At 43.6% G+C, this 22,094-nt stretch overlaps 1 protein-coding gene across 1 annotated transcript in view; it reads left to right on the forward strand.

Annotated features, from left to right (window-relative positions):
- The window catches only part of LOC128694852 (fasciculation and elongation protein zeta-1-like), a 99,503-nt gene extending 94,158 nt beyond the window's left edge, over positions 1 to 5,345 (forward strand). Inside the window, exon 2 of the mRNA XM_070094283.1 lies at positions 5,321 to 5,345. Coding sequence (XP_069950384.1) covers positions 5,321 to 5,324 — 4 coding nt within the window. The 3' untranslated portion in view covers positions 5,325 to 5,345. The remainder of the gene's footprint in view (positions 1 to 5,320) is intronic.
- The last annotated feature ends 16,749 nt before the right edge of the window (positions 5,346 to 22,094 follow it).

Below are 22,094 nucleotides of genomic sequence, written 5' to 3' on the forward strand. Positions count from 1 at the left end.
GACTGGGCAGCCTGGTTCACAAGCCATCTTTCTTTCCTATCCCGGGCACGTCAGTCAGCCTCAAGCATGGATTCAATTTATTTCAATCTCCTCCTGTATGTTCTGACCTCACAAGCGATTTTTACATAAATGCATCATGCAGAAACAAGCGGGTATATGCAGAGAAAGATCGCAGTCAGCAGGACTCGATACTGCTACTGAGACGGACAAGATTCCCAGGCAGTGCTCTTATCCACTCAGCTACAAATGCCATAGCTTAAATTCATGCTTGAGGCTCACTTACGTGCCCAGGCTGGGAAAGAAACATAGCTTGTGAACCAGGCTACCCAGCATATATATATATATATATATATATATATATATATATATATATATATATATATATATATATATATTTATTTATTTTTTTATTATCACAATGGCCGATTCCCACCAAGGCAGGGTGGCCCGAAAAAGAAAAACTTTCACCATCGTTCACTCCATCACTGTCTTGCCAGAAGGGTGCTTTACACTACAGTTTTTAAACTGCAACATTAACACCCCTCCTTCAAGAGTGCAGGCTGTGTACTTCCCATCTCCAGGACTCAAGTCCGGCCTGCCGGTTTCCCTGAACCCCTTCATAAATGTTACTTTGCTCACACTCCAACAGCACGTCAAGTATTAAAAACCATTTGTCTCCATTCACTCCTATCAAACACGCTCACGCATGCCTGCTTGAAGTCCAAGCCCCTCGCACACAAAACCTCCTTTACCCCCTCCCTCCAACCTTTCCTAGGCCGACCCCTACCCCGCCTTCCTTCCACTACAGACTGATACACTCTTGAAGTCACTCTGTTTCGCTCCATTCTCTCTACATGTCCGAACCACCTCAACAACCCTTCCTCAGCCCTCTGGACAACAGTTTTGGTAATCCCCCACCTCCTCCTAACTTCCAAACTACGAATTCTCTGCATTATATTCACACCACACATTGCCCTCAGACATGACATCTCCACTGCCTCCAGCCTTCTCCTCGCTGCAACATTCATCACCCATGCTTCACACCCATATAAGAGCGTTGGTAAAACTATACTCTCATACATTCCCCTCTTTGCCTCCAAGGACAAAGTTCTTTGTCTCCACAGACTCCTAAGTGTACCACTCACCCTTTTCCCCTCACCAATTCTATGATTCACCTCATCTTTCATAGACCCATCCGCTGACACGTCCACTCCCAAATATCTGAATACATTCACCTCCTCCATACTCTCTCCCTCCAATCTGATATCCAATCTTTCATCACCTAATCTTTTTGTTATATTCATTACCTTACTCTTTCCTGTATTCACTTTTAATTTTCTTCTTTTGCACACCCTACCAAATTCATCCACCAATCTCTGCAACTTCTCTTCAGAATCTCCCAAGAGCACAGTGTCATCAGCAAAGAGCAACTGTGACAACTCCCACTTTGTGTGATTCTTTATCTTTTAACTCCACGCCTCTTGCCAAGACCCTCGCATTTACTTCTCTTACAACCCCATCTATAAATATATTAAACAACCACGGCGACATCACACATCCTTGTCTAAGGCCTACTTTTACTGGGAAATAATTTCCCTCTTTCCTACATACTTTAACTTGAGCCTCACTATCCTCGTAAAAACTCTTCACTGCTTTCAGTAACCTACCTCCTACACCATACACCTGCAACATCTGCCACATTGCCCCCCTATCCACCCTGTCATATGCCTTTTCCAAATCCATAAATGCCACAAAGACCTCTTTAGCCTTATCTAAATACTGTTCACTTATTTGTTTCACTATAAACACCTGGTCCACACACCCCCTACCTTTCCTAAAGCCTCCTTGTTCATCTGCTATCCTATTCTCCGTCTTACTCTTAATTCTTTCAATAATAACTCTACCATACACTTTACCAGGTATACTCAACAGACTTATCCCCCTATAATTTTTGCACTCTCTTTTGTCCCCTTTGCCTTTATACAAAGGAACTATGCATGCTCTCTGCCAATACCTAGGTACCTTACCCTCTTCCATACATTTATTAAATAATTGCACCAACCACTCCAAAACTATATCCCCACCTGCTTTTAACATTTCTATCTTTATCCCATCAATCCCGGCTGCCTTACCCCCTTTCATTTTACCTACTGCCTCACGAACTTCCCCCACACTCACAACTGGCTCTTCCTCACTCCTACAAGATGTTGTTCCTCCTTGCCCTATACACGAAATCACAGCTTCCCTATCTTCATCAACATTTAACAATTCCTCAAAATATTCCCTCCATCTCCCAATACCTCTAACTCTCCATTTAATAACTCTCCTCTCCTATTTTTAACTGACAAATCCATTTGTTCTCTAGGCTTCCTTAACTTGTTAATCTCACTCCAAAACTTTTTCTTTTCAACAAAATTTGTTGATAACATCTCACCCACTCTCTCATTTGCTCTCTTTTTACATTGCTTCACCACTCTCTTAACCTCTCTTTTTCTCCATATACTCTTCCCTCCTTGCATCACTTCTACTTTGTAAACACTTCTCATATGCTAACTTTTTCTCCCTTAGTACTCTCTTTACATCGTCATTCCACCAATCACTCCTCTTCCCTCCCGCACCCACTTTCCTGTAACCACAAACTTCTGCTGAACACTCTAACACTACATTTTTAAACCTACCCCAGACCTCTTCGACCCCATTGCCTATGCTCTCATTAGCCCATCTATCCTCCAATAGCTGTTTATATCTTACCCTAACTGCCTCCTCTTTTAGTTTATAAACCTTCACCTCTCTCTTCCCTGATGCTTCTATTCTCCTTGTATCCCATCTACCTTTTACTCTCAGTGTAGCTACAACTAGAAAGTGATCTGATGTATCTGTGGCCCCTCTATAAACATGTACATCCTGAAGTCTACTCAACAGTCTTTTATCTACCAATACATAATCCAACAAACTAATATATATAGATATATATATATATATATATATATATATATATATATATATATATATATATATATATATATATATATATATATATATATATACAATAAGATTACAGTAAACAGGTGATTTCAGAATATGCAAAACAACCACTGCGAAAGAACAGTGAAATTCCAAGCGCTTTCGTTACTTATCACATTATCATAGTTCCTTGATAATGTTTCATAAGATGGCTGGAAGTTAACCCAGTCATTCCAGAATGATGGGAATGACTTCAGTAACTTTGATCACAGGACACCAGGACAAGCCAAGCATTCCTAGAATCTGGTCCTCGTTACCGTACACAACCATTCAACAATTGAATCCGATCGGATGAGAGAGTTCTCGAATTACGAGAGAAATAAATTTGAAAAGCAGAAAAAAATTCGGGTAGTCACATAAATGTTCTTCTTCGGTGATAATAATAATAAATGTTAAGAGTCGGAGACTGGTTTGTTTGTTTTTAAAATACTCCATTAACAGTCGTGGCTATAAAATGCATTCAGGAATTTTTTAATGCGTTTGACTTATAGCCAAGAAGCCTAGATATTGAAGATGAAATGTTCACGATAACTTCACCCCCCTTCAGGAAGGTTCGTTGATGTTGGTGAGGGGCTCTTGATTTAGGGAATTGGATCTGTGCTCCAGTTCCCCTAATTAAGCCTGAATGCCTTCCACATCCTACCCCCAGGCGCTGTATAATCATACGGGTTTAGTGCTTCCCTTTGATTATTATAATAATAATCACGGTAACTACAGTGATAAGGCTATATGACACCTTCAGTGAGTGGAGTTACACCGAGAGGAAAATTCATCCACATGACCCTTACATGGAGTGGAGTCTAGGTGACAGTTATATTAACTTGACTCAAGAAATCTTATTGTGGCTAGCTGGTCTAGTGGCTAACGCGACGGGCTGGAGTTTTGAGACTCTATGACTGCGGGTTCAATCCCCGCCGGGGGTATGGTTTACAGTTATATTAGTTTAGGAAAGAATTATGTGAATGGTCATCAATAAAGTTACTATTACGGAACTATGAGTATGTAAGTTAATAAACGCAATAAACTTTAAATGATGTTATCATTGTATCATGGTTATGAGGGGAGTTAGATAACATTGTGACACAACTAACACGGTGAATGGACGGCCAACCAACCAGCAAGCAGAAATTATTCTAGTAGTGTTACTAATTAATGCAAGTTTGGGATGGAATATTAAAAGCGAGACGTGTGGCAAAACTGGTTTCGAGACACGCGTCGGAGTCGAGTGACAGTAGCCTATAGTGTTACATGTTTGTATGTAACATTTTCCCCTGACATCACTCTTATGCGCACTACTTTCAAGACAAATGGAGGGAAAAAATTTTAAGCGCATCAACTACCGTAGTAGCGGTAATCTTCATCTTCTGTTTTGTAAGCTGATGCTCTAGCAGAAAAAAACAGCAGTAGACTCAACCTTCAATATATAACTAATTTTTAAAGGGGTGAACCGGTAGCCAGCGGAAGGCTTCGGTCAGATGACGAAAAGCTTCAGCGGCGGGTCATCATATGATTAAGACCCGAGTCAGGAAACAGCTGTCACGTTTCCTGACAAACTTTACCTAACCTAACCCTCAACTCTTGCCAGCTATTGCTGCATTAACAACAACGGCAGGAAATAAAGCAGGTGCCATTAATACAAATTAAAGTTTTTTTTAAGTAAATGCCAGGATATATGACATGATAGTCTTCCCTGTTGGTGTGAACTGGTGCGGATTATTTTGACATGTAATAATATTTATTTTTGTTATATCCTAGCTTCGAATAGTTTTCACCTGGTTGTGGCTGCCGAGTGTATGTATGGGTGTATTTAATTTATATTATCAAACGGGATGAATGACATTTTAAATCAGATTGCTTTTTTATTTCGATAAGTTTCGTCTCTGGGAAGTAGTGTATAGTCTTGTATGTAGGAATGAAAAAGATGACGTAGAAGGTAGTTCACATTCCTGTATATACGAACAGATGTAGCAAGTAGTGTACAGTTTGTGTGCAGGAATGAAGAGATGGTGTAGACATAGCCTTTTATTAACTGAATAATGCCATGATTAACTTTAAAGATACTGACATTGTTAACATTCATAGGTGACTGTAGTTAAGAAATAATGACAGTTATTTTGTAAAGTTTAATAATCTAGAGTCTAGACTCTTCACTTTGATTTAACTATTAACTAAATATCGTTATTATCAATAATAGCAGACCTTTATTGTTTAGATTATTTCAGTTTGATCCTGAGTGTGTTTTAGGAATTGATAATAAATTTTAGTCATTTATAAATTTTTTTATCTTGTGTTGCAGGTGAGTGTTAGAGGTGTTGGTGATAACTCAAGGTAGGAGACACAGTTTACTGTATTCCACAAGAGAACGCAGAAACATTGCAGCAGGCCTACTGGCCTATATTAGGTCTAATTCACACCCACCCATATCTACAAATGTACCCATCCAGTATCATTCAGGACACTGCCGTGTTTGAGAGAATTGGTTTTGTGTGACCTTATCCTAATTCACACTCACTAATTTTTATGTGAGATCTTACAAGCTGAACTGCCAAAGGTGAGTCATTCTACTGAAGTACATCAGCTGAGTCTGACAGATTGTACGAAGTTGTATGTCAGTCATCTTGTGTGATGCCGTATAAGAGGGAAGGCTAGCTAGCTATGTTCCTGTTGTGGAAGTCATGTAGATTAGCAGCACACTGCTGAATGTATGAAGTTTTGCTATAAATTAACTCAAATGTTTTAATTTTTCTAAATAAAAAGTTCTGCCAGAGGAGGTCACGTTTATTCTAAACATGGTTTTGAAATCTGCCAACTTGAAATTTTTAAAGACAACTATTCAATAGTCCTTTTAGAACAACCTCGCGAAAATTTAAAAAATAAAATTGAAACCTTAATTTTTAATAAACTAAATATATTCTGATAAATAAAATGCTTGGAAAATCCAGCTTCGTGAATAGACTTTTCAAGCTCGTAAGCATTCAGAAGTTGAGATTCGCGATAAAACTGTAACAGGAAGACTTGAGAAATGGTCTGGTGATACCGACAAGTTGTGGAGAAAGACATTTATGTACAGATCAGGACATTTATTAAAAGAAACTTTTCGCTATGAGTGGCTTCTTCGGTCCTAATATACAGAGGTAACTAAGAAAGGAGTTTATATATATATATATATATATATATATATATATATATATATATATATATATATATATATATATATATATATATATATATATATATATATATATATATAGAAATGTTAAAAGCAGGTGGGGATATAGTTTTGGAGTGGTTGGTGCAATTATTTAATAAATGTATGGAAGAGGGTAAGGTACCTAGGGATTGGCAGAGAGCATGCATAGTTCCTTTGTATAAAGGCAAAGGGGATAAAAGAGAGTGCAAAAATTATAGGGGGATAAGTCTGTTGAGTATACCTGGTAAAGTGTATGGTAGAGTTATTATTGAAAGAATTAAGAGTAAGACGGAGAATAGGATAGCAGATGAACAAGGAGGCTTTAGGAAAGGTAGGGGGTGTGTGGACCAGGTGTTTACAGTGAAGCATATAAGTGAACAGTATTTAGATAAGGCTAAAGAGGTCTTTGTGGCATTTATGGATTTGGAAAAGGCGTATGACACGGTGGATAGGGGGGCAATGTGGCAGATGTTGCAGGTGTATGGTGTAGGAGGTAGGTTACTGAAAGCAGTGAAGAGTTTTTACGAGGATAGTGAGGCTCAAGTTAGAGTATGTAGGAAAGAGGGAAATTTTTTCCCAGTAAAAGTAGGCCTTAGACAAGGATGTGTGATGTCACCGTGGTTGTTTAATATATTTATAGATGGGGTTGTAAGAGAAGTAAATGCGAGGGTCTTGGCAAGAGGCGTGGAGTTAAAAGATAAAGAATCACACACAAAGTGGGAGTTGTCACAGTTGCTCTTTGCTGATGACACTGTGCTCTTGGGAGATTCTGAAGAGAAGTTGCAGAGATTGGTGGATGAATTTGGTAGGGTGTGCAAAAGAAGAAAATTAAAGGTGAATACAGGAAAGAGTAAGGTTATAACAAAAAGATTAGGTGATGAAAGATTGGATATCAGATTGGAGGGAGAGAGTATGGAGGAGGTGAACGTATTCAGATATTTGGGAGTGGACGTGTCAGCGGATGGGTCTATGAAAGATGAGGTGAATCATAGAATTGATGAGGGAAAAAGAGTGAGTGGTGCACTTAGGTGTCTGTGGACACAAAGAACTTTGTCCTTGGAGGCAAAGAGGGGAATGTATGAGAGTATAGTTTTATCAACGCTCTTATATGGGTGTGAAGCGTGGGTGATGAATGTTGCAGCGAGGAGAAGGCTGGAGGCAGTGGAGATGTCATGTCTGAGGGCAATGTGTGGTGTGAATATAATGCAGCGAATTCGTAGTTTGGAAGTTAGGAGGAGGTGCAGGATTACCAAAACTGTTGTCCAGAGGGCTGAGGAAGGGTTGTTGAGGTGGTTCGGACATGTAGAGAGAATGGAGCGAAACAGAATGACTTCAAGAGTGTATCAGTCTGTAGTGGAAGGAAGGCGGGTTAGGGGTCGGCCTAGGAAAGGTTGGAGGGAGGGGGTAAAGGAGGTTTTGTGTGCGAGGGGCTTGGACTTCCAGCAGGCATGCATGAGCGTGTTTGATAGGAGTGAATGGAGACAAATGGTTTTTAATACTTGACGTGCTGTTGGAGTGTGAGCAAAGTAACATTTATGAAGGGATTCAGGGAAACCGGCAGGCCGGACTTGAGTCCTGGAGATGGGAAGTACAGTGCCTGCACTCTGAAGGAGGGGTGCTAATGTTGCAGTTTAAAAACTGTAGTGTAAAGCATCCTTCTGGCAAAACAGTGATGGAGTGAATGATGGTGAAAGTTTTTCTTTTTCGGGCCACCCTGCCTTGGTGGGAATCGGCCAGTGTGATAATAAAATAAAATATGCAAAACAACCACTCTGAAAGAATAGAGAAATTCCAAGCGCTTTCGTGACTACTCACATTATCAAGGAACCACATAGTTCCTTGATAATGTGAGTAGTCACGAAACGCTTAGAATTTCTCCATTCTTTCAGATTGGTTGTTTTGCATATTCTGAAATCACCTGTTTACTGTGATCTTATTGCATATATATATATATATATATATATATATATATATATATATATATATATATATATATATATATATATATATATATATATATATACTCACGCGACCTTCCACCCGACTCCTGCCACTGTATATACTCGTTTCTTAGTTATCTCTGTATTAAGACTGAAGAAGCCACACTTGGCGAAACGTTTCATTTAACAAATGTCCAGAATTGTACGTAAGTGGTTTTTTTTCCACAGGAAGACTTGGGTTTATTGACCTAAAAGTCTTGCTGGAGGAGGACGTACGGGATCACCGCCTCCCATTACCCAAGAAAGAATGCAGCCAATTAGTTCCCTCTCTAAAGGGCCAAAACAAAAACCGACGTTATGTTGGTCTTGAGGCAGGAATGGCGGGGGACACATAGCGAGACGGACAAGTTTTTGGACGGTATTTTACTCTGGGGATAACAAGGAAATAGGGGTCACATTTTTCTGAGAATGGTAACAAAATTGGGATCACTTGAATCTCAAAGAGAATGATGAAAAATAGCTATGTAAGGACATAGATACTAGTTCAAGTAAATTAATTTACAGATTTTAGCAGTATTGGGGTAACGTTGCATAGTATGATAGTGTTGGTGCTAAAGTAAAAAAAAAAAAGTATAAGTGCTTTTTCCAGGCAATTTCAGAATTGTAACCAGGCTGGAGGCTAACTGTGTTTGAAAAGCCTGATTTTTTTCTTAATTATTTTAAGGTAAATTTTAGCGAAAACAAACATTATATAACAAATTTTTAAGACTATTTCATTTTAAACTCCCCGACTTGATGTCTGAAACTTTTAATAAAGTTTCCCGGCTACTTTCCCGGCTATTACAGTTTCTGTGAGTTGCTCACTGCACCACGAACATTGCAGGTTTGTACTCCAGTTTTCTGTTTTTATATTTGTCTGGTGCGGTAGGCTGGAGGATGCACATACCGAAACGTCGTGGTAAGCTCCTCTCTTCTATGTGCGGGTTATTTGTGTGGTTAATTGGGCTTAAGCCTATCGTCTGTTCAAAGCGTAATTAAGACTGCGTGTTACCTTTTCACCACCAATCAAGAATACTTTAAACTATTTTAGGGATAAAAGTAAGCTGTATATATATATATATATATATATATATATATATATATATATATATATATATATATATATATATATATATATATATATATATATATATATATACTCTGAGATATATAACTCAATTTGTATATATCCACCCAGGAAGCACTGTCCTATTTCCTGCCAAACAAAATTCTACCACCACAAAAATATCTAATATAGTTTGGTAGCTGTGCAATACGAGAAATACGTCCCCATATTGTATAACCCCAGCACTCTGTACCTCAGTGCACGTATAGCAGTAGTGCAGAGTGCGATGTTTTAAATATAGTTAAATATTAACATGGTGGGATACGGCTGGTACGTTGAAAGATTAACATTAAAGATTTGAAGCGAATCAGAAGAAATATTCACATTTTATCATAACAGGAATTACCCCAATTTCTTCAATAAAAAGGGGCAAATTAAGATATATACAGCCCAAAACTAATTCAAACCTTCCTCTAAGAAAAAGCACCAGAATATGGAACATGAAGTGCATAAGGCATTCTTTAGTTATTGAGTGGAAATAAGTATCAGTATTGAATAAAATTGGCAAATTAGGATTTATGTCGGGCAGTAACAGCGAGGATCTGCTTTACGGACAACACACCAAAGGCTGGAAATTTGAAGCCGACATATCAGAAGAGTCATTCTCCAACTATCGCATGGATTCCGACAATTTAAAGTTTTATAAACTAATTTAGTATGTTATAAATATGCATGCACACAAACTAAACTTAATGGTAACTATCCTGTCCATAAGATGGTCAGCATTTCAGTATTGAAGTTATTCAGATGATGTTAACTCAGTATATTTAACATGACGGAATGAAGATAACAATTTCCAATTGTTTCACATAAAATTAGCAGATGTGCTCCGCACACTTGAATTTCACTAGAACGTCTAAACGCCAAGTATTAGAGGATGCTGGCGCTGGCAGCTTCAAACCCCTTCTTGCATAAGCTTCTTATCAGATATTACATTGTCACCAACAGCCTAAATGATCAGAGACAAGGCCGGGTTTAATTGCTGTAGGATCGAGCTATCACCAGTCCTTTGCCTTGAATGACCCACATATTTTACACTTTCCTGCATTAGAATTTTATGGCCACCCTGAACTATTTGTGTCGGGTGCACTGAGGTAGAGGAGCTGGGATATTGTTGTTTGGGGATACCTTCCTCCGATCGCATATTGACCAAAATACATCTGTGTAGACGAATGGTTCAGAGAACCGACAAGTTGATAAATTAGACACATGTGCAATACTTGGGTATCTTTAATGAGGAAACGTTTCGCCACACAGTGGCTTCATCAGTCCATACAGAGAATGGTGAGGAACAGGAATACATCGATCGATGTAGTCGATGTAATCAGTCTTGAAGATTGATGGACTGATTACATCGGCTCAAGCCTGAGGGACTGATTACCTTAAACTCCTCCTGTTCTTCACCATTCTCATTTCTATGGACTGATGAAGCCACTGTGTGGCGAAACGTTACCTCATTAAAGATACTCAAGTGCTGCACATGTGTCTAATTTATCAAAATACATCTAGTTATAAATAGAAACTTGCACAGAAAAAGTGATGTATTGACAAAAGACCTTGAAGGTTAGGTAGTTGAAATAGTCAACTGTGGTGTAGTAGAAGTGTCTAGAATAGTGAGGTGCGGGTGCATGTCAGCTGTGGTCATGTTGTACGTGACTTGTCTTTCCTTATCCGCCATCCGTGACATTACATTTCATATCCTTATATCCAGCGTCTCAACCACCACCTTCCTGCCTCTCTCCGTCCCTCCTCTTTCTCTATCCTTACTCATTTTTTTCCCTTCCTCTACGTCTATCCTTCCTGTCCCTCAGCCCTCCTTGTCCCCCCACCTTCCTCCATGTCCCTTGTCGTACCTCTCTGCTCTCCCTCCCACGTCCACCATCTTGTAGATAAGACACATGCACAACAGTTAGGTATCATTATACGGAAACGTTTCACCTATACAGTAGGCTTCTTCAGTCGAGTACAGAAGAGTTAGCAAAAGCAATAGAGATGTGAAGACGATGTAATCGGTCCATCCTCCTTGAAGACCTAGTTTTGAGGTGGTCAGTCCTTCAGCCTGGAGAAGAGTTGCTCTGTGCAGCAACTGTCTTAACAAGATATGTAACTGTTGCACATGTGTGTTACTTATCAATCTGTCGGTATTGTATACCATTTTAATATTCACACCATCTTGCAACAGACTAGCTTAGCGACCTGGTTTATCCTTGATAACCTTCGATGTAATATAAGAACCTAGTGCTTGCTTGGTATATATGAGGAGTGTTTGCTTGGTATATATGAGGAGTGTTTGCTTGGTATATATGAGGAGTGTTTGCTTGGTATATATGAGGAGTGTTTGCTTGGTATATATGAGGAATGTTTGCTTGGTATATATGAGGAGTGTTTGCTTGGTATATATGAGGAGTGTTTGCTTGGTATATATGAGGAATGTTTGCTTGGTATATATGAGGAGTGTTTGCTTGGTATATATGAGGAGTGTTTGCTTGGTATATATGAGGAGTGTTTGCTTGATATATATGAGGAATGTTTGCTTGGTATATATGAGGAGTGTTTGCTTGGTATATATGAGGAGTGTTTGCTTGGTATATATGAGGAGTGTTTGCTTGGTATATATGAGGAGTGTTTGCTTGGTATATATGAGGAGTGTTTGCTTGGTATATATGAGGAGTGTTTGCTTGGTATATATGAGGAGTGTTTGCTTGGTATATATGAGGAGTGTTTGCTTGGTATATATGAGGAGTGTTTGCTTGTGATATTCACCTTCGTTTACTCGATTTCGTTGCAACAACGGATTTACAGTCTGTGTATATATTTGAACGGTATATCAATTTTATATTTTTATCATTTTATTTTTTTTTTTTTTGGCCTTGCTCTGTGATGCCGAAGATATCTAAATAAATTAGATTTCCCTTGGCTGTGGGATGAGCCATTCTGAGAGATGGTAATTCCCCAGTAATGGTAACCTTGGCTCTGTTAGGAAACCCTTAAAACAGTCTGATGAACCTTTAATGTAATATTTGGCAATTTTCTCATTGCCCTACTAGTCTCCCAGCTCAGGCTGACTCATTTTATTAATTGACGCAAGAAATACATCCAGTCAGATGGTATTTAACTTGGAAACAGCTGTCTTTTGTTCCCACTTAGTAGACAGTGTATGACCGTTAATGATTTAGCGCTTCCTCTTAACAATGATGATAATTAATAATAATAATAATAATAATAATAATTCCACTGAGATTATCATATAGAGCCCGGGTAGCAGCACAGTGCAGATGTATTAAATTCTTTATAAAAAGCGTCCCATGTAGACTCCAGGTTGTGCCTCGTCTGGACACTTTCTCGGGGGTGTTTTCCCTGTCATGTCTTCCTCAGCAGCAAGACGTATGGTGACTGCTGGACCACCACCACCGTAGTAAGTGCTGCTCCATCACGGTTAATAAGGCGCTGCTGGGGTATATGCAGGTAGGTAGTGGGGAGGGCAAAGTTATCAGTACGAGGGTAGGTGGGGGCAAGGTAGATGTGGGTAGTCAAGTGGGGAAGGGGCAAAGATTTACGATATAGGAAGGTAGGTGGTAGTGGGTAGGTGCTGGCAGGTAAGCTTGTTCAGTCACCTGGCTTACCCATCACACAGAGAGCGGTGTAGGAAGCCCATCTCGTATCCCTACTACAATAATAATGACAGACTTTGCAAAAGCATTTGACAAATGCGATCATGGCGTAATATCCCATAAAATACGTGCTAAGCAGCTAAAGGAATAACTGGGAAAGTGGGGAGATGGATCTTCTACTTCCTAACAAATCGAACACAAAGAGTAGTGGTCAACAGAGTTAAATCGGAGGCTGCCATAGTGAAGAGCTCTGTTCCACAAGGCACAGTACTCGCCCCCATCTTATTCCTTATCCTCATATCAGACATAGACAGAGATATACACCACAGCACCGTATCATCCTTTGCGGATGATACTAGGATCTGCATGAGGCTGTCATCAACTGAGGACGCGGTTAACCTCCAAGAAGATATAAACAAAGTTTTCCAGTGGGCAACGGTAAACAATATGATGTTCAATGAGGACAAATTCCAACTACTCCGTTATGGAAAACTGGAGGAGATAATAACTAGAACAGAGTATACTACTGACTCCGGCTATACAATAGAGCGGAAAAATAATGTAAGGGACCTGGGAGTAGTAATGTCTGAGGATCTCACTTTCAAGGATCACAACAGTGCCACGATCGCACGTGCAAAGAAAATGATAGGATGGATAATGAGAACTTTCAAAACGAGAGATGCCAAGCCAATGATGATCCTTTTCAAATCACTTGTTCTCTCTAGGCTAGAATACTGCTGTACATTAACATCTCCATTCAAAGCAGGTGAAATCGCAGATCTAGAGAGTGTACAGAGATCCTTTACTGCACGTATAAGTTCTGTCAAGCACCTTAACTACTGGGAACGCTTGGAAGCACTTGACTTGTACTCGTTGGAACGCAGGAGGGAGAGATATATCATAATCTACACTTGGAAAATCTTGGAAGGAATGGTCCCAAATCTGTACACAGAAATCACTCCCTACGAAAGTAAAAGACTGGGCAGGCGATGCAAAATGCCGCCAATAAAAAGTAGGGGCGCCATTGGTACACTAAGGGAAAACACCATAAGTGTCCGGGGCCCAAGACTGTTCAACAGCCTCCCATCAAGCATTAGGGGAATTGCCAATAAACCCCTGGCTGCCTTCAAGAGAGAGCTGGACAGATACCTAAAGTCAGTGCCGGATCAGCCGGGCTGTGGCTCGTACGTTGGACTGCGTGCGGCCAGCAGTAACAGCCTAGTTGATCAGGCCCTGATCCATCGGGAGGCCTGGTCATGGACCGGGCCGCGGGGGCGTTGATCCCCGGAATAACCTCCAGGTAACCTTTCCAACATTTTTCCAGGTATTAAGACATGTTTCTCTCATATTTTAAGGTTTTCTTAATGTGTCTGGAAGAGTTACTTGTCAGGGCTTTCAGTAATTCCGTCTTCAAAGGGAGGAAGGGAAACCTAGATACTGGTAATGGGATGTACTGAGAAATGTTAACAATTTTTCCCTTTTTAGCATCACTGGTTTCCTTTCATCCCAGAGATGCTGTGTAACCCCCTTCTACGTAATGGTAATTACATTGCCTCGCTCCTCGTTTTAGGTTTCCATTAGTACCTACGTTGTGCGAGATTTCCGATAGTATCTGCATTACGTGAGGCTTCCGATAGTATCTTCATTGTGTGAAAGGCTTCCAATAATATCTTCAGTGTGAGGCTTCCGACAATATCTTCAATGTATGAGGCTTCCGATAGTGTAGCGTGTGAGGCTTCTAATACTAATACTGTAAGAGGCTTCCAGTGGTATCTACAGTTTTGTGGGGGATTCCAGTGGTGTCATGTGTGCTTGCAGACCAGGAGGGCGGTCCCATGAGAGGGTGGAATTGAAAATGAACGTTCGGGTAAGCCTGAGGATTACGGTGGATTGCTGGGAGACACTCCTACCAATTTTCTTTTAAAGTTCGTTTTTATACTTTGTTATTGATTTTAATTTATTAATCTCTGGACTGTATGTTTTTTTTATTATAGTTTTATCGTTGATGTTATTGCAGTTGTATCTGTTATTTTATTTGTTTTATTTAATCAAAGATATGTTTTCTTGGATAAAAGTGCTGATAAATATTAATGTTTGCCCTCTTTGTTGTAGTCTTGAATTTATATGCGGTGAAAATTGTGTAAAATTTAAAATTATATATACATGTATACATATTTTATGTAGAGAGAGAGAGAGAATGATAATTAGAATTAGAATTAGAATGTTTTCTTGGCAGATGACTTGAGTACTGGACCAGGTGGGTGGGGTGGGCTTGGTCAGATGGGTGGGTTCAGTATGGGTGGGTTTAAGAACTACCTCCCCCACCTCGTATCATAAAAATAAAAGTGACATAAAACGTTTTTAGTGGCGTAGTCCACTCTGACGATAGTGTCCTGTGGTGCCAGGTTGTGGTGTGTCCTGTGGTGCCAGGTTGTGGTGTGTCCTGTGGTGCCAGGTTGTGGTGTGTCCTGTGGTGCCAGGTTGTGGTGTGTCCTGTGGTGCCAGGTTGTGGTGTGTCCTGTGGTGCCAGGTTGTGGTGTGTCCTGTGGTGCCAGGTTGTGGTGTGTCCTGTGGTGCCAGGTTGTGGTGTGTCCTGTGGTGCCAGGTTGTGGTGTGTCCTGTGGTGCCAGGTTGTGGTGTCCTGTGGTGCCAGGTTGTGGTGTGTCCTGTGGTGCCAGGTTGTGGTGTGTCCTGTGGTGCCAGGTTGTGGTGTGTCCTGTGGTGCCAGGTTGTGGTGTGTCCTGTGGTGCCAGGTTGTGGTGTGTCCTGTGGTGCCAGGTTGTGGTGTCCTGTGGTGCCAGGTTGTGGTGTGTCCTGTGGTGCCAAGTTGTGGTGTGTCCTGTGGTGCCAAGTTGTGGTGTGTCCTGTGGTGCCAGGTTGTGGTGTGTCCTGTGGTGCCAGGTTGTGGTGTGTCCTGTGGTGCCAGGTTGTGGCGTGTCCTGTGGTGCCAGGTTGTGGTGTGTCCTGTGGTGCCAGGTTGTGGTGTGTCCTGTGGTGCCAGGTTGTGGTGTGTCCTGTGGTGCCAGGTTGTGGTGTGTCCTGTGGTGCCAGGTTGTGGTGTGTCCTGTGGTGCCAGGTTGTGGTGTGTCCTGTGGTGCCAGGTTGTGGTGTGTCCTGTGGTGCCAGGTTGTGGTGTGTCCTGTGGTGCCAGGTTGTGGTGTGTCCTGTGGTGCCAGGTTGTGGTGTGTCCTGTGGTGCCAGGTTGTGGTGTGTCCTGTGCTGCCTGACTGTGCTGCGTCCTGTGCTGCCTGGCTGTGGTGTCCTTTGCTGCCTGGTTGTGGTGCGTCCTGTGCTGCCTGGCTGTGGTGCGTCCTGTGCTGCCTGGCTGTGGTGCGTCCTGTGCTGCCTGGCTGTGGTGCGTCCTTTGCTGCCTGGCTGTGGTGCGTCCTTTGCTGCCTGGCTGTGGTGCGTCCTGTGCTGCCTGGCTGTGGTGCGTCCTGTGCTGCCTGGCTGTGGTGCGTCCTGTGCTGCCTGGTTGTGGTGCGTCCTGTGCTCCCTGGCTGTGGTGCGTCCTGTGCTGCCAGGCTTTGGTGCGTCCTGTCCTGCCTGGCTGTGGTGTGTCCTGTGCTGTCTGCTTGTGATGCGTCCTGTGCTGCCTGCCTGTGGTGTGTCCTGTGCTGCCTGGCTGTGGTGCGTCCTGTGCTGCCTAGCTGTGGTGCGTCCTGTGCTGCCTGGCTGTGGTGCGTCCTGTGCTGCCTGGCTGTGGTGCATCCTGCGCTGCCTGACTGTGGTGCGTCCTGTGCTGCCTGGCTGTGGTGCGTCCTGTGCTGCCTGGCTGTAGTGCGTCCTGTGCTGCCTGGCTGTGGTGCGTCCTGTGCTGCCTGGCTGTGGTGCGTCCTGCGCTGCCTGGCTGTGGTGCGTCCTGTGCTGCCTGGCTGTGGTGCGTCCTGTGCTGCCTGGCTGTGGTGCGTGCTGTGCTGCCTGGCTGTGGTGCGTCCTGTGCTGCCTGGCTGTGGTGCGTCCTGTGCTGCCAGGCTGTGGTGCGTCCTGTGCTCCCTGGCTGTGGTGCGTCCTTTGCTGCCAGGCTTTGGTGCGTCCTGTGCTGCCTGGCTGTGGTGCGTCCTTTGCTGCCTGGCTGTGGTGCGTCCTTTGCTGTCTGGCTGTGGTGCGTCCTGTGCTGCCTGGCTGTGGTGCGTCCTGTGCTGCCTGGTTGTGGTGCGTCCTGTGCTGCCTGGTTGTGGTGCGTCCTGTGCTGCCAGGCTGTGGTGCGTCCTGTGCTCCCTGGCTGTGGTGCGTCCTTTGCTGCCAGGCTTTGGTGCGTCCTGTGCTGCCTGCTTGTGATGCGTCCTGTGCTGCCTGGCTGTGGTGCGTCCTGTGCTGCCTGGCTGTGGTGCGTCCTGTGCTGCCTGGCTGTGGTGCGTCCTGTGCTGCCTGGCTGTGGTGCATCCTGCGCTGCCTGACTGTGGTGCGTCCTGTGCTGCCTGGCTGTGGTGCGTCCTGTGCTGCCTGGCTGTGGTGCGTCCTGTGCTGCCTGGCTGTGGTGCGTCCTGTGCTGCCTGGCTGTGGTGCGTCCTGCGCTGCCTGACTGTGGTGCGTCCTGCGCTGCCTGGCTGTGGTGCGTCCTGTGCTGCCTGGCTGTGGTGCGTCCTGTGCTGCCTGGCTGTGGTGCGTCCTGTGCTGCCTGGCTGTGGTGCGTCCTGTGCTGCCTGGCTGTGGTGCGTCCTGTGCTGCCTGGCTGTGGTGCGTCCTGTGCTGCCTGGCTGTGGTGCGTCCTGTGCTGCCTGGCTGTGGTGCGTCCTGTGCTGCCTGGCTGTGGTGCGTCCTGTGCTGCCTGGCTGTGGTGCGTCCTGTGCTGCCTGGTAAGATAAACTGCAGCCTTCCTACCTCAACTTACCTGCGTCAGTTCTGAACACGCTTCTAAGCAATGAGGATCTCCTCCTTCCTCCAATGATCCGATGAATGGGAGGATAGCTCTTACTCCCATAATCAAGATCTGTTTACCAGCATCAGTCCATCTTTGAAATAAATGTCTAAGAGTAGCCCAGCTAACTAATCATTGCTTGGCTAAGATATGAAAGGCGAATATTTGACTTAAAAGATAAATTGTTGTCAGTGATGTTACATCTCTGCTTCACCTTAATTAAGTATCGACCCCTGACACTATAAGAGACAGAAATAATCGAGAACATTGAGCATCTGTATACAGTTCATCATAAATTCATTGATTTTGAACATAACAGATGATTACATTAGGCGACGCAACGAAAATGTTGATAACTGCAACTTGTGTCTGCCTCAGGAATGACAATGACGTGTGGTTGCAAGGTATTGGTGGTAGCGGTGTATGGCTGAAGTGTTTACAGTAGTGATGTATGGCTGAAGTGGTGACAGTAGTGATGTATGGCTGGAGTGTTGACAGTAGTGATGTATGGCTGGAGTGTTGACAGTAGTGATGTATGGCTGAAGTGATGACAGTGATGTATGGCTGAAGTATTGACAGTAGTGATGTATGGCTGAAGTGATGACAGTAGTGATGTATGGCTGGAGTGTTGACAGTAGTGGTGTATGGCTGAAGTGTTTACAGAAGTGATGTATGGCTGGAGTGATGACAGTAGTGGTGTATGGCTGGAGTGATGACAGTAGTGATGTATGGCTGAAGTGATGACAGTAGTGATGTATGGCTGGAGTGATGACAGTAGTGATGTATGGCTGAAGTGATGACAGTAGTGATGTATGGCTGGAGTGTTGACAGTGATGTATGGCAGAAGTGATGACAGTAGTGATGTATGGCTGGAGTGTTCACAGTGATGTATGGCTGAAGTGATGACAGTAGTGATGTATGGCTGAAGTGATGACAGTAGTGGTGTATGGCTGAAGTGATGACAGTGATGTATGGCTGGAGTGTTGACAGTAGTGATGTATGGCTGAAGTGGTGACAGTAGTGATGTATGGCTGGAGTGTTGACAGTAGTGATGTATGGCTGAAGTGATGACAGTGATGTATGGCTGAAGTGATGACAGTAGTGGTGTATGGCTGAAGTGATGACAGTAGTGATGTATGGCTGGAGTGTTGACAGTAGTGATGTATGGCTGAAGTGATGACAGTAGTGATGTATGGCTGAAGTGTTGACAGTAGTGATGTATGGCTGAAGTGATGACAGTAGTGATGTATGGCTGGAGTGTTGACAGTAGTGGTGTATGGCTGAAGTGTTTACAGTAGTGATGTATGGCTGGAGTGATGACAGTAGTGGTGTATGGCTGGAGTGTTGACAGTGATGTATGGCTGAAGTGATGACAGTAGTGATGTATGGCTGAAGTGATGACAGTAGTGATGTATGACTGAAGTGTTTACAGTAGTGATGTATGGCTGAAGTGATGACAGTAGTGATGTATGGCTGAAGTGATGACAGTAGTGGTGTATGGCTGAAGTGATGACAGTAGTGATGTATGGCTGAAGTGATGACAGTAGTGATGTATGGCTGAAGTGATGACAGTAGTGATGTATGGCTGAAGTGATGACAGTAGTGATGTATGGCTGGAGTGTTGACAGTGATGTATGGCTGAAGTGATGACAGTAGTGATGTATGGCTGGAGTTTTGACAGTGATGTATGGCTGAAGTGATGACAGTAGTGATGTATGGCTGGAGTGTTGACAGTGATGTATGGCTGAAGTGATGACAGTAGTGATGTATGGCTGAAGTGATGACAGTAGTGGTGTATGGCTGAAGTGATGACAGTAGTGATGTATGGCTGGAGTGTTGACAGTAGTGATGTATGGCTGAAGTGATGACAGTAGTGATGTATGGCTGGAGTGTTGACAGTGATGTATGGCTGAAGTGATGACAGTAGTGGTGTATGGCTGAAGTGATGACAGTAGTGATGTATGGCTGGAGTGATGACAGTGATGTATGGCTGAAGTGATGACAGTAGTGATGTATGGCTGAAGTGATGACAGTAGTGACGTATGGCTGGAGTGTTGACAGTGATGTATGGCTGAAGTGATGACAGTAGTGATGTATGGCTGGAGTGTTGACAGTAGTGATGTATGGCTGAAGTGATGACAGTGATGTATGGCTGGAGTGTTGACAGTAGTGATGTATGGCTGAAGTGATGACAGTGATGTATGGCTGACATGATGACAGTAGTGATGTATGGCTGGAGTGATGACAGTAGTGATGTATGGCTGGAGTGTTGACAGTAGTGATGTATGGCTGAAGTGATGACAGTAGTGATGTATGGCTGAAGTGATGACAGTAGTGATGTATGGCTGGAGTGTTGACAGTAGTGATGTATGGCTGAAGTGTTGACAGTAGTGGTGTATGGCTGGAGTGTTGACAGTAGTGGTGTATGGCTGGAGTGATGACAGTGGTGTATGGCTGGAGTGATGACAGTAGTGGTGTATGGCTGAAGTGATGACAGTAGTGGTGTATGGCTGAAGTGTTGACAGTAGTGGTGTATGGCTGGAGTGTTGACAGTAGTGATGTATGGTTGAAGTGTTGACAGTAGTGGTGTATGGCTGAAGTGATGACAGTAGTGGTGTATGGCTGAAGTGTTGACAGTAGTGGTGTATGGCTGGAGTGATGACAGTAGTGGTGTATGGCTGAAGTGATGACAGTGGTGTATGGCTGAAGTGATGACAGTAGTGATGTATGGCTGGAGTGATGACAGTAGTGGTGTATGGCTGGAGTGATGACAGTGGTGTATGGCTGGAGTGATGACAGTAGTAGTGTATGGCTGGAGTGATGACAGTAGTGGTGTATGGCTGGAGTGATGACACTAGTGGTGTATGGCTGGAGTGATGACAGTAGTGGTGTATGGCTGGAGTGATGACAGTAGTGGTGTATGGCTGGAGTGATGACAGTAGTGGTGTATGGCTGGAGTGAGACAGTGATGACAGTAGTGGTGTACGGCTGGAGTGATGACAGTAGTGGTGTATGGCTGGAGTGATGACAGTAGTGGAGTCTGGCTGAAGTGATGACAGTGGTGTATGGCTGAAGTGATGACAGTAGTGGTGTATGGCTGGAGTGATGACAGTAGTGGTGTATGGCTGGAGTGATGACAGTGGGAGTGTATGGCTGGAGTGAGACAGTAGTGGTGTATGGCTGGAGTGTTGACAGTAGTGGTGTATGGCTGGAGTGATGACAGTAGTGGTGTATGGCTGGAGTGATGACAGTAGTGGTGTATGGCTGGAGTGATGACAGTAGTGGTGTATGGCTGGAGTGATGACAGTAGTGGTGTATGGCTGGAGTGATGACAGTAGTGGTGTATGGCTGGAGTGATGACAGTAGTGGTGTATGGCTGGAGTGATGACAGTAGTGGTGTATGGCTGGAGTGATGACAGTAGTGGTGTATGGCTGGAGTGATGACAGTAGTGGTGTATGGCTGGAGTGATGACAGTAGTGGTGTATGGCTGGAGTGATGACAGTAGTGGTGTATGGCTGGAGTGATGACAGTAGTGGTGTATGGCTGGAGTGTTGACAGTAGTGGTGTATGGCTGGAGTGATGACAGTAGTGGTGTATGGCTGGAGTGATGACAGTAGTGGTGTATGGCTGGAGTGATGACAGTAGTGGTGTATGGCTGGAGTGATGACAGTAGTGGTGTATGGCTGGAGTGATGACAGTAGTGGTGTATGGCTGGAGTGATGACAGTAGTGGTGTATGGCTGGAGTGATGACAGTAGTGGTGTATGGCTGGAGTGATGACAGTAGTGGTGTATGGCTGGAGTGATGACAGTAGTGGTGTATGGCTGGAGTGTTGACAGTAGTGGTGTATGGCTGGAGTGTTGACAGTAGTGGTGTATGGCTGGAGTGATGACAGTAGTGGTGTATGGCTGGAGTGATGACAGTAGTGGTGTATGGCTGGAGTGATGACAGTAGTGGTGTATGGCTGGAGTGATGACAGTGGTGTATGGCTGGAGTGATGACAGTAGTGGTGTATGGCTGGAGTGATGACAGTGGTGTATGGCTGGAGTGATGACAGTAGTGGTGTATGGCTGGAGTGATGACAGTGGTGTATGGCTGGAGTGATGACAGTAGTGGTGTATGGCTGGAGTGATGACAGTGGTGTATGGCTGGAGTGATGACAGTAGTGGTGTATGGCTGGAGTGATGACAGTAGTGGTGTATGGCTGGAGTGATGACAGTAGTGGTGTATGGCTGAAGTGATGACAGTAGTGGTGTATGGCTGGAGTGATGACAGTAGTGGTGTATGGCTGGAGTGATGACAG

The sequence above is a fragment of the Cherax quadricarinatus genome, chromosome 45 (genome assembly GCF_038502225.1).
Source record: "Cherax quadricarinatus isolate ZL_2023a chromosome 45, ASM3850222v1, whole genome shotgun sequence".
NCBI lineage: Eukaryota > Metazoa > Arthropoda > Malacostraca > Decapoda > Parastacidae > Cherax > Cherax quadricarinatus.